The sequence below is a fragment of the Moschus berezovskii genome, chromosome 6 (genome assembly GCF_049115385.1).
Source record: "Moschus berezovskii isolate FMDL1 chromosome 6, NW_MosBer_1.0, whole genome shotgun sequence".
Classification (NCBI taxonomy): Eukaryota; Metazoa; Chordata; class Mammalia; order Artiodactyla; family Moschidae; genus Moschus; species Moschus berezovskii.
The window spans coordinates 14658629-14672428 of record NC_142465.1 but is presented as its reverse complement, the minus strand read 5'-3'; the positions used below and the strand labels follow the sequence as shown (position 1 = coordinate 14672428).

General features: G+C 36.2%; 2 protein-coding genes across 10 annotated transcripts in view; one reads left to right on the top strand and one right to left on the bottom strand.

The window, feature by feature from the left end:
- PPFIA2 (PPFI scaffold protein A2) overlaps nucleotides 1-13800 on the top strand; it is a 500869-nt gene that overhangs the window by 438015 nt on the left and 49054 nt on the right. Inside the window, exon 20 of one of the 8 annotated variants that reach the window (XM_088836833.1) lies at nucleotides 12717-12725. The exons of the other annotated variants lie outside the window; for them this stretch is intronic. Within the exon in view, the coding sequence (XP_088692959.1) occupies nucleotides 12717-12725 (9 nt within the window). The remainder of the gene's footprint in view (nucleotides 1-12716; nucleotides 12726-13800) is intronic. 8 annotated transcript variants of the gene reach the window in all.
- The window catches only part of ACSS3 (acyl-CoA synthetase short chain family member 3), a 234622-nt gene continuing 222072 nt past the window's right edge, over nucleotides 1251-13800 (bottom strand). The window contains exon 17 of one of the 2 annotated variants that reach the window (XM_055395766.2): nucleotides 1251-2223. The gene's annotated coding sequence lies outside the window, so the exon portion shown is untranslated. Of the gene's footprint in view, nucleotides 2224-9156; nucleotides 9842-13800 lie in introns of those variants that run through there. The other variant, XM_055395764.2, reaches the window with a different exon arrangement.

The window sequence follows — 13800 nt, the reverse complement described above, 5'->3', positions numbered from 1 at the left end:
GCTTTTGCTTTGCTTCCTGGTACAGACATTTGTTTTTCTTCTATTTCTAGCTACTGTCCTATGATGAGAAATAGGAAATCAAGACTACCAGATCTGCTAAACCATCTACTGTTTTAAAAATTCTTGAGTTGAGTATTATCTTCCTGAGTTGTATATTAACAACACAAGTGCTGTTCTTCCCTCAGAACAGCATCTAACCTGAAGGTCTAAAGTCAACCTATTTTTGTTCTTCCTGGTTCATTTTTATTACATCTTATCTTTGTTATACTTTCCTTTAAAGCTTCAATTCCATAAATTTCTTCAGCAGGCTTATATGGAATACAGTTAATACCTATGATAATTATGTCAAACTGAAACTCATCTGGTGATTCTTTGAGCTGTTGTTGTTTAGTAGCTAAGATGTGTCTGACTCTTTGCAATCCCGTGGACTGCAGCACTCCAGGCTTCCCTGTCCTTCACTATCTCCCAGAGTTTGCTCAAACTCATGTCTGTTGAATCCAAGATGCCATCCAACCATCTTATCCTCTGTCGTCCCCTTATCCTCCTGCCCTCACTCTTTCCCAGGCCAAAGTATTGAAACTTCAGCTTCGGCATCAGTACTTCCAAGTACTTCGGCATCAGTCCTTCCAGTACTCAGGGTACTTCACACTAATTTGTCTAGTCTTCCCCTTTAAAATTGGGCCAGTGTTTCTGTAGCCTTGTGGTATCGTTCTCCCAGTCTCAAAGGATTGAGTCATTTATTTTTTTCAGTATGTCTCCATATTAAAATTGTGATTCTCCAGTTCTCTTAATGTGTCACTACTATGTGAGGTCTTTTCCATCATCCTTTGATTTCATCGGATGGCAAGCATATTTTCTAATTTAATATCAATTGACTATCTTTGTTATGCTTAAACTAAACCTGAGAACTTCACTTCTTCCCTTTTTTACCTTCCATCCTGATCTTCAAGAACCTATTTCCCTATCTTAACTCTCCAGCATTTTTTTTAGACTAAACCCAAAACCTTCTTTCTCAGGATGGCCAGTTAAAGTCAACCACACAACTCTAAAATAACTGCACCTTATAAAACAAGCTACTGCAGTTTATCCAAAATGTACATGGCCTAGCTCACCAGAAACCTTAGTTTATAAGTATTCTTTGATTCCCTAACTCCCTGAACTTCTCTTAGAATCTGGTTGTTGGTATTAATATTTTAGTACCCAGTAAATAGAAACTCTGTTCTTTGCCAAAGTTTAGAATTTATTTGCTGATAAACAGAGGAGTTAGACAATAAGAGATCAAAAAGTCAGCTTTGTTACTGATGCAGCTGTGAGAACACAGATTAGGTATATGGAAATGAAAGGAGGTTCCTAAAACTGAACCCCCAAGCTAAAGTCACTTGACACAGAAAGAAATGCTAGTCGCACGTTTCCAGGATGTACAAGTGTAAGGTATATGTAGTGTAGTGAAGTCATTCAGTTGTGTCCAACTCTTTGTGACCCCTTGGACCTCCGTCCATGGGATTTTCTTCTTAAAAATAGCATTTGCATCATTATGATTCCATAAATATGTTACTCTAGAATCAATAACTATGAACTCATCAAAAAAGAAATGAAGTTTTGTCCTTAGCGTCTTTGCCTATAAAAGAGCTTTAGAAGTATCCATTATATGTGTTAATACCTCTTCAGATTTCTTACCCTTTTTTTCCTCCTGGAATATATTTAGCTGCTAATTTCCCATATCACCATCTCTATAAATGTGTTGATAAGGTTTATGACAAACTTCCTATATCCTTCAGTTCAGTTCAGTTCAGTTCAGTTCAGTTCAGTCGCTCAGTCGTGTCTGACTCTTTGCGACCCCATGAATCACAGCACTCCAGGCCTCCCTGTCCATCACCAACTCCCGGAGTTCACTCAAACTCATGTTCATCGAGTCGGTGATGCCATCCAGCCATCTCATTCTCTGTCGTCCCCTTCTCCTCCTATCCCCAATCGCTCCCAGCATCAGAGTCTTTTCCAGTCAGTCAACTCGTCGCATGAGGTGGCCAAAGTATTGGAGTTTCAGTTTTAGCATCAGTCCTTCCAGTGAACACCCAGGATTGATCTCCTCTAGAATAGACTGGTTGGATCTCCTTGCAGTCCAAGGGACTCTCAAGAGTCTTCTCCAGCACCACAGTTCAAAAGCATCAATTCTTCGGCGATCAGCTTTCTTCACAGTCCAACTCTCACATCCATACATGAGATCTGTAAATATATTTTATACCTGAATTAATTGAAAATTGTCAAAGTATTAGTTTTAAATAATTTCCCCTCAAGCTTTAAACATACTACTCTTTAGGCTTCCACTTATGTCTAATGTCAGTTGATTGTCATTGTTTCCTGGTATAACATACAGAATTTTCCTTTCTCTTTCCCTGAAAGCTTGATTTCTCATTTAATCCTGAGGTTCAGAAATGTCATAAGACATTTATATTCAAATAATTTCTATGTTTCATTTTTCTACTTTCAATCTAAAGACTTGTTAGACTGTTTTACATATATTTGACTTAAAAGATTTTTATTTCTAGGCTTAACTTTGATTCTAAGAAGCTTATTTTTACAGAGACTGACGAGATTAAAGAGCAGTTGTCTGTTTCAGTAGTAATACACTTGTCTAACACTCATGACAGCTCTTGATAGTAAGCATATTAAAATCAACAGTTACCCAGTGAATAGTTACTGAGCTCCAGAAATATAAATCCTAAATTTTTGTATGTTTTTTACCTGCTAATGTTTTCCTCTCACATCTTTAATACAGTGTAATTTTTATTAAAACATATATGCATGTTGAAATCTGTATTTTGAGACTAAATTGGAAGATACGATTTGAATATTAATATATTAATTTATCATTTTAATCTTTAGTTACAGTATAGGTAATATATTATCATATGTTAGATTTGTTATGCTCTCCTGAATGGATACCACATGAAGTGAATATGGATTCTGAATTTGAAATCTATTTTTCAACATCATTAAAATGAAATTAACATTCCAACTTGGCAATCAGCAGCATCCTCCAGAGAAGCAGTTTTACCCTTGGAGCATAACAGTCACAGTCAATCACTACCAATGAATCTTTATGTTAGAACATCAAAGACATAAAAGGGAAGCTCTATAGATTTAGTTAATTTACTTCTATTGCACTCCTAAGGGTCTCCTTCAGTGCATAAACATTAATGTGTTTTGAGACTTGGCATTTTTAATCTTTAGCATTTGGAAGTTTCAGAGCTTGCATATCTCTAAGCAAAATAAATATCACTGAAAATATTCATAACTAAAGATATCACAGAATCTCCACAACATTCTTTCATTCAATAAATATTTATTAAGTATCTGGGTGCCAAGTTAAACTTATAAAAGAGTTGTATTCCAGAGGTTAATCTGTAAGACATGTGTTATAGGCTTTGAATACATTTTTCCATCTAAGTAAGGTCATATACATGGAAGGTAAATGTCTTTGCTTCCCTCCACAAAAATATGTTTTGAAGAATGTTACAGAAACTAAGTTTGGCTGAATAAAGCCAAAAAAAAAAAAAAAAGAAATTCACCTGTAGGATATTAGAATGTCTCAGAAATTGCCGAAACAACAGAGCCAGGACCACTCTAAAACTTCAACCATGACAGATTATGAAATGCTTTTCTCGAGTGTTGTCAATACATTTTAAGCTCCTGGGTGAAAGAATCTGGTTGGCCTAACATGGAAGAGATATCTGTACTTGAATCAATTAGTTATAGTCAAGCGTTCCTTTAGTACAGACATGGTTAAAGGGAGCACTCTAGGGTAATCAACTCAAAAAGATCTAATAAAGTAGACTATTTCAGAATCTAAACCCAGTGTTCTCAGTATTTATCTGGGAAAATATATCTCAGTTTTCAGCTTTGAGCTCCAGAAATTTGCCCTCTCTGCCTGCACTGAGTTAGAGCTATCATTGCCTTACCATCTGATCATGCATGTCCTGCCAAGCTCCTGCCACGAGCAGTTCTAAGACTTCCCTGAACCTAAAAAATAATAATAGACAAAGGCTAAAGGCCAAAATCTACTGAAATTTGTTAGGAAAAAAGGAATCTAAGGAAAACCAATGTGCCCTCTTGGAGGAAGGAAAAAAAACATGGAAAAAATAGAGATATTGTTATGAAGCTGTGGTGCAAAGTTAATAGATTACAGAGTAAGTATCAATAGAATCAGAATCCCTGTATAGCCTCTGTATTTTCTGCCCATGGAAAATGAAAAAAATAAAATAAAAATTAATAATAGTAAGTGAAAACTCAAGATAGTTACATGTACCAGAAAAATGACCTCCTTTTATAAAAAGATCCATATTTTCTTGACTGAAGTAAATCCTGGATTAATGAAACATGCAAATGATAACTTTTCAGTCATTTGCTTAGTGCCTATTTTTTTCCAAGAACTGTGTTAGAAACGACTGATATTTGAATTATACATTTCTACTCTTCAAAGAGCTTGTAGAGAGACAGTCATGAAAACTAATTATTGCACTTTAGTATTTCAGTGTCCATGATCCTTTCTCTAAATCTCTGGCCTTTGAGCAGAATAAGAAGAGTGCCATATGCCTAAAACCACTTAATATTCTTATTTAAAGGATGTTCTCCAAGTTAAGGCTGTATATTGACACCCTGCTTAGATTGGTTGGTTTTTCAAAATAAACATAAAACATCCAATAGGTTATTTTTGAACAGTAAGAAAGGGATTTTCAATCACCAAGAATAAATGGAATTCCTTAAGAATAAACTGTGCCCTTAAACTTTTCAGACATTTTCTAAACATGTAGATGAGAAAAAGCCCGTAGAAATACCACATATTGAGTTCAGCAAAGTGTTTTCATTACTTTCTAAACGAACATAAGATTGGAATGAGACTAAAAACACGAAAATATAACTGGTGGAGTCATTGTAATCACAGGGGCTAGACAAGTGAATTCATGATGACTGGGTGAAATGGAAGTTGGTGGACTCGGCAGTTTAATATTTGACTTAAATATGAATATGATATTTGTGAAAGCATGAAGCTGGAAGACATAGTTAAGTTTAGATAAAGAATTTTGTTTAAGGGAAACCTTTGAAGAGAGATGCAAATCTAAGAAGATGAAGTTTAACAGGGTCATTAATATGTTAATAAATCTGCATCCAACTTCGTATATACTGAATGCCTGTGTATAGGGGGCTCTAAATAATTTAACTGCAACTCCTGAGAAAAATGTTTCTATAAAAAAAGACAAATTGCCAATGCCTGGTAAAGATATTAATGATTTTAAGTACCCAAAAAGCAGTTGATAAGGCCAAAATTTTATGTACTGACCAGAACATAGCTGGATATTGTGTTAATTTCTGGGAAATATGCTTGAAGCAGATATATTCAAACAAGCATATATTCAGAAGAACATGATCAGCATAGCAAGATGACACTGGACGCCTTCAAGGAGTGTTGGAAACAATTAGGGATCTGTGGGTTACGGATAACAAAGATCCAGATGCTCCGAAGAAAAAAGAGCAATCAAATGTGTTCTTTTGGCTGCATGAGAAGATCTTGGGCCCAAAGTGAAAGGCTGTTAACAGATAAATGTGAGCTGCGTATAAGTGAGGACTGCCAGCAGTCACAGATCTGAGAAGAAAGAATTGACCCCCAAGAAAGAGAGCTATTTCTCGTGATTAAGTCCAACATAGACCTGCCAAGCATATGAATGTGGCAAGATTATTATATGAGGGAGTCAGAGTTCAGTTGAGAAATTGAATTACATGCTCTTCAAATTGCCCCTGCCCTAGATCCTGTGTTTCTCTATATAATTCAAAGAGCTGGACTCAGAGAACCTCCGCTTTTTAAAACAAGTGCAGTGCCTGGCGCAGTGTAGGTACTCAAGACATGCATTCTGAATAACTGAACACATAAATAGAATCTGGGTGGAAAAAGAAGAACAAAAACCTAAGAATATGGAACAGGAACTAGGGCAGTGACTTCCACAAACTAACCAAACCAGAAACCAGGGCTTCATCTCTGCCCTCACCCTGCCTTACCCCTGCTCTTCCCTCTGTGCGCTTCCACACAAGGTCACTGTCACCTCCCTGTGGCTCTAGATACTAGCTCTTTAAAATCTCTCAAGCTTGCTGATTTTCATCTTTTCTTGCTCAGGCCATCTAAATACTAAAACATCATACTAAAACAGTATCTTCTAGTCTTGCCTTCTTCGAATTCATTCTTCACACTTCAACTAAAGAAATCTATCTAAATCATTATTTCTAAACTTGCCTAAAATCCCTCAATCATTTCCTAGCATCCCTAGGATAACCTTCAAATGCCTTCATATCGTCCCTAAATCCCCACATTATCTGGTTCCTATCTATCCCTTTGTCTCTGCTTCCCATCTTGCAAGTTCTGTTCTTAATATACTTAATATCTCTGTCTTTTTTATGACTACTTCTGTCTCCTTGTGTGTGTATATCCTGTTCTGTTTTCCTCCTCAGCCTTTGTGTGGTAATGATAATAATGATCTTCTTTCTATGTAATAAATGTTTAATAACCACATTGAGTAGTTGCAGTATGCTAGACACTGTTCTATACATTTACAGGTATTGTGTCTTTTAGTTTTCACAAAGCCTTTGAGGTAGAAATGCTGTTGCTTCCACACATGAAGAAACACAGCTTTCCAAGCACTGTGGTGTACAGAGGTGCAGACCTCCGGAGCCCTATTTTCACTGAATTATTTAGAATCTCAGGATAAGGCTGCAATTTAAAGACTATGTAGTCCAAACTTTCAGCTGGATCTTGAGTACTCTATCTAATTTTAAATGGTCTCCATGGGGAGTCAAAAAAGAATCTCTCTCTTTATACTCTGAAAAGAGCACCATAGTTTTTTCCATCGGGAATAGTTTCTTAGCTGACCCCATCCCATCCTTCCAAATGAGCAACAAATGTATTCAAATCAAACATTTATTTAAGAATGAGAAACAGAGGTAATTTCAAAGTAGTGCAGTTACTTTATAAAGTTGATTTTTTTCTGATGTAATTAGCCACACATACTATCACCAAAGTTTGATATAAGTGTAGTAATGATTACTAATAAGTTATGTAAGAAATGTAAATGCTTGAATCAATATAACATTATTTATCCCAATAAAACTTTCAAAGTCAGTGTCTAACAGCAAGGATGATTAAGTTCTTTTATTAAAAGAAAGAAGTGACTAATTAAGGTACATTTAAATATAATGCCGCCGCTGCTGCTGCTTGCTGCTAAGTCGCTTCAGTCGTGTCCAACTCTGTGCGACCCCATAGATGGCAGCCCACCAGGCTCCCCCGTCCCTGGGATTTTCCAGGCAAGAACACTGGAGTGGGTTGCCATTTCCTCCTCCAATGCATGAAAGTGAAAAGTGAAAGTGAAGTCGCTCAGTCATGTCCGATTCTTCACGACCCCAAGGACTGCAGCCCACTAGGCTCCTCCGCCCATGGGATTTTCCAGGCAAGAGTACTGTAGTGGGGTGCTGACTGACATCTTAATCTAAAAGGTGTTCTCTATATTTGTTTCCGTAATATAGAATCTTATATTAGCTCTGTATGGTATTTTTATAAGGCCTTTGAAAATGTGCTTTTTCCCCATAGTTATTTAAAGTTAGCCTTTCAGAAGCAAGCTTCTCTACCTACCTTGTTTCCACATTTTTAAGGTCAGTGATTTTCTATATCCTATTGACAGGGTTTTATTTTTTTAAAAAAATAGATTACAAGAGACTTTTCATTCAAAAAATGTATGTATGCATGTATATATATTTTATATATATAAAACTGATGCTGGGAAGGACTAAAGGCAAAAGGAGGAGGGGCTGGCAGAGGATGAGATGGTTAGATACCATCATTGACTCAATGGACATGAATTTGAGCAAACTCTGGGAGACAGTGAAGGACGTGGAAGCCTAGCATGCTGCACTCGATGGGGTCACAAAGAGTTGAACATAACTTAGTGACTGAACACACACACAGACGTATGTATCTAGGCAGCATATTAAAAAAGCAGAGACATTACTTTACTAACAAAGGTCCATCTAGTCAAAGCTATGGTTTTTCCAGTAGTCATGTATGGGTGTGAGAGTTGGACTATAAAGAAATCAGAGTGCTGAAGAATTGATGCTTTTGAACTGTGGTGTTGGAGAAGACTCTTGAGAGTCCGTTGGACTGCAAGGACATCCAACCAGTCCATCCTAAAGGAAATCAGTCCTGGGTGTTCATTGGAAGGATTGATGCTGAAGCTGAAGCTCCAATACTTTGGCCATCTGATGCAAAGAACTGACTCCTTGGAAAAGACGCTGATGCTGGGAAAGGTTGAAGGCAGGAGGAGAAGGGGATGAAAGAGGGTGAGATGGTTGGATGGCATCACCAACGCAAAGGACATGAGTTTGAGTAGGCTCCAGGAATTGGTATTGGGCAGGGAAGCCTGGCATGCTGCAGTCTCTGGGGTCGCAAGAGTCAGACACGACTGAGCGACTGAACTGACTGGTACATATATATATACATATATATATACATATACATATATATACAGCATACAATTAAATGTATTTATTTCAGATTCTACATACTTAAATTTTTAATTTGGGGCTTGACTGGGATATAATCACAGGCAAAAGAATAACAAAATTCTTGAAAAAACAAAGATTTCTCAATCTCTTTTAAAAAGTCTTAAATACTTCAGCTATTTGGATTCAATACTGACTGCAAGAAGATCCAACCAGTCCATTCTAGAGGAGATCAATCCTGGGTGTTCATTGGAAAGACTGATGCTAAAACTGAAACTCCAATACTTTGGCCACCTCGTGCGACGAGTTGACTCACTGGAAAAGACTCTGATGCTGGGAAGGATTGGGGGCGGGAGGAGAAGGGGACGACCGAGAATGAGATGGCTGGATGGCATCACCGACTCGATGGACATGAGTTTGAGTGAAGTCCGGGAGTTGGTGATGGACAGGGAGGCCTGGCGTGCGGTGATTCATGGGGTTGTGGAGAGTCAGACACGACTTAGCAACTGAACTGAACTGATTAATTAATAATTAAGAAAAATTATTTCTGAAGAAGTATAATAAACCATACTTAACACTTCTGAATCATTTTCATTCATTTATAAGGATCACTAGAAATGTGCTTGGCTATTCATTTTTATCTGTATCCCATCACTGTATAAAGCAGTTTCTGCCATCACCCCTGGGTGCTGTTTTATCCACATAAATCAGCTGTTCACAACTTAACCTTTAAGTTCATGGCTTCATTACTTCCAATGTCATTCTCTCTTCCAAGTCAGACACATCCCATGTTATATTCTGAATCTTGTCATCACTCCCAAATCACCCCTACTCAAAAGTTACTAATTATTCATGCATATCATTCCTTCCTATCTCCTCCTTTCAGCTTGTTTTATCAACTTCTTCTATTATCATCTTTTTAAAAACTTCTATCACTTTTTAGTGCATCAGCTGCATTCAGTCCTCTTCTATTATCTGCCTATTTCGCTTGGATCCTCTGACCATAATTTCACCATGCTCAAAATTTCCAAACCCATCATTTTTTTTTTCATTTGGTTATGTCCATATCATAACTAGAGCTACCATGAATTTTGTTTCTCCATGGCTACATTTGGGTTACCTGAGTGCTACAAGAGAAAATTAATGCAAGAGAATTTGAATCAGCTTCATGTGGGAATTCAACACTGCCAGGTAATCCCAATATTTTTCTGTCACCAGTCTTCTTTCTCCTCTCTGCAACCTTTGTCAAAGACCTCCACTGTCCTCAGACCTGTATCTTCTGCAGGTGCGTTCACATTCTGCTCTAGAGGGAGAGATAAAGAGACCATCTCAGTCCTCTGAATTATTTGCTGCTGAATTCACACTAACTCTTGCCCCCATCCTGCTTTAACACAGAAGACTAGGTTAATTTCTTCTCATTTAAGACCATCCCTGCTCATTTTGTCTGTCTGGTTGTGCCAGTTTCCCACTTGTACTTCAAATTCTCCTCTCTTCTGGATTGTGGTCATCACCAGCATTTAAACATTCTCAAGTCTCACCTGTTAAAAGAAATCATTTCTTCCTTCTACTTCTTCACTTCAGTCTCTACCTGTTCACTCCTCAATCTGGTGTTAACAATTGATTTAAACAGTTTCTGAGTCATCAACTTGAACTTTAAGAAGCAAAAGGCAACTACATTCCACATATGAGGTTCATTTAATATTTCTAATGTGAAATTTTGCATTCACAGTTAACTAGTTTATAAATAGAAGACCCATTCATTCAGTGGAAGATCTAGAAGATTAAAGTGAGGCAATTAAACATTTAAGAATCCTGTTTTTGAATATAAGATATATGTTAGTTGATAATATCTTCTTGTTTGTGTCTGGATGTATGCTGATGTTACCAAGGAAAATATTGTGCCAATAACTGACTTGTTCTTATTGGTTAGAGGGTAACTTAAAACCTATTTTTTCTAGGTCAGTGAAAAATTGATATTTGTCTATTATATACTAAATGGTCTTTAACTGAAGAAGATTAATTTTTGACAGAATCTCTTTGGTATTCTCATTATTTTGACAATCTGGAGTAGAAAGAAAAAAATAAGTTATATGTTCCTATAAATATTTGCATGTAGAAAAGAATATCAATTTTTATAAGAAGAAACTGTCTTTCTCTAGACCAAAAGCACTGCAAATATATATTACCTCTGATATGAATTTATATTATCACAAACTCTCTTAAGAGTCATTTATAATTACAGCTTTTTGTCCTTTGCAGAATGTCTTTTTGAAAGTCATGAGCTGAAATACTTAATTCTAAAGTGAAATAGCTAGTCAAGATTGCTCTTAAATTAATTGGCTGTGGAGGAGAAGAAAGTTAGTAAAAATTATGAGAAGTCAGATAACTTACACATGCTGATAAACATATTAGAACTTTAAGCAATACTTTTTGAGTCATATGTTTGTATTTCCTGTTTCTTTACACAATTTCTCTTATTTTTTATATTTAGGGTATTTCTTTAAGTATAGATTTCCCATTTTAAAAATGATAAATATGTGAAAAATATCAATATTCCACTGTGTGCAGATTTATTCAACTTATTGGAGAGCAGTGCCTAGGAAGCTTGTAGGCTAAGGAAGATTATTTTGTCCATGGTAATAACTGGCCCCAAATACTTCATGAAAAATAGTTTTCATAGAAAGCTCAGAAATTGCTTTTTTCTCAGAACTCATCAAAGAGTTCACAGGTATGTTGACAGGAAAATCATTCTAACTACCTATAATGTATTTCTTTGGGTCTTAATTTTCTTTTTGTTGCTTATATGATGCAAGAAATATGCCTTAAATTTCTTAGGACATTGCGATGTCAATTTGTATGGACCACTATGTTTTTGTTTATGTGAAAAATTTAAAAACTTGTCACAGCTGTTCTAAAGCAAAGGTCAAAGAACATGCATTTCTCCAAAATGCACATTTAGTGAAAGTATACACAGTTTCTCTGAATGAATGCGTTTGGAGGAGGCACGTGCAGGGTGTTCATTGCACTTTCAGCTTTTCTTTATAATGATTCTGTAATTTAAAAAAGGAACTCTCTAACTTGCCTCATTTCTTAGGTAGGAATCTCTGCTTCATATTTTGTTACACTGACTATATTTTATGTAGTAAAATTTTATTTTTCTAAGAATTAGTCTAGTATGCTTTTATAAAAAATTTAAAATAATATTCTCATGGCTTTTTATTGGGTTATTTAAATTCCATATTTTCCCAGTGCCACTACTCTACCCAGGGAACAAGTGGGCTACTTCAAACACGACAATTAAATCCACATTTTTGTGATGACATCTGGTAACATTGGTTAACTAATCTAGTTCATTTTCCCCCTCAGAGCAATGTTTATCAACATCTGTCCAGATAAATAAATGTGTCTACTTAAAGACACCCAGTTGCCAGCTCAAACAGAGGAGGAAGAATTAGTGTGGCAAGGGGACAAGAGTGATCAATGTTTTAGAACGTTTTCATGGCCTGATTACTGGCACATAGTTATTATTATTGTTATACAACTTGTGTAATATAATAATAAAATTATGGATCTGGGGTGTGAAAATTTCTTCTTGCCTCAAATTAAGTTTGGGAGATTGAGCATCAGAACCTTACCAGTGATTCTGACCAAACCATGTATGTGAACTAGAATCCAGATAGTCCCACCCTCAAGCCCATGCTTTCTGCGAGTCACTGCCTTTCCAGAAGTCTGTATTTTTCTTAAGCTCTAAGCTTATAAATCTGTTTGAGATCCCAAGCACCACTTAATAGGTTACTGCTTCTATTTGTAAAATAACCTGAGTGGCCTGAGGTGAGGAATATTCTTTAACAAGCTGCCTGACTTCCTCCCGGGGTTTACTATAGGCTGGGAAAATGTGGTCATGCATGTTTCAGAGTGGCTCATTTTCAAGAGACAGACTACTGGTCAACTATTAGAACTGCCTTCAGCCTGATTATGCTTTTGGATGCAGTGAGTAAGTGTGTCATGGTGAAATTAAAACAAAATAAAAGAGAACACCATGTCTTTCTCGTATCTGAGCTTCAGCACATCTGAAATGATGCTTTTGTTTTTTTCCATGGCTTTCTTTGGATTGAAATGTATCCATTAACATTTGTGTGCTTTTCTTTTTCATCTGTCCTCCTTCATCTCATGAAAAGCACATCAGGGTAAGTTGAATCACAATGGCTGCTGAACATGTTTATTTTCAGCACCATCCTCTTTTTCTTTTATCTTTAGTATTTCTCCTTTCAGTTGTAACACAAGCTGCACTGCCTCTGACCTAAAATGAAAATTGTGAAGTGTATTCATTTTCTTACCATAAAAGGAATCATTGGTTCAGAGAAATGTTCACATTTAAATGAATCATATTGGCCTTTCAGGCACTTCAATTTCTTGGGTTCTACTAGACACATATCAAAAAACAGTCCAGATGACATTTTCCCTCGTTCTTAAGTCACTCTCCAGGGGTTAGTGTGACATTCAGTGAGGCTTAAGTAATAGCTGCAGGTCTCTCGGGTATTTTTGACTGTGCTGCATGGCTGACTGCCTGTGTGTTTCGAAGTTCTTTGTGGTTCTCCACTAGCTTTATAGTCAAGAGATAAATGTATTTGTCAGTTACTAGAACTGCCCTTTGATGAAGAGGGTTAAATGTTGAATCTCCCCCAGTAGAACTTATACATTTAGATTCCAAAGTAATCCTTGGTTTTGGCTGAACCCTTTGGTCTTGTGTGTTCTTTCCCCTGTTTCCTATACTACAAGTTAATTCTTAAAGCTTTGAAAGGTGTATGACTAAGATTACTGTTCCGAATTTCAAATCCTGCTTTTTGAACTAAATTTAGAATATGTTATTTACTTCTAAAACCAAGTGGATTTCAGTTTATGCATAATATAAAGTATTAACATTTCTATAAATGCCCACATGTACAACATGATGAGCTGTAAAACACTTTAGAATGAGAGAGGTATTGATTTTTACACCTTAAGCAAAACATTTTGAGGGAGCAAATAAAAATGGCTCCAATGAGATGCAATTATTCAGGAAGCTATGGAAGTGTCACTAGTATTTTATATACCAATACAAGGTCATGTGCTTTATTAGTATGGTTTACATTTGTTATATTTTTCCTACTCTAAGATATAATTACTACTACTAATTATTTAACAATGCAATGTTTTCTTAAGTTAGGATAATTTATGATATTAAGGAAAGCTTTAGAAAGTGTTCTTGAAAATGCAAGGCAA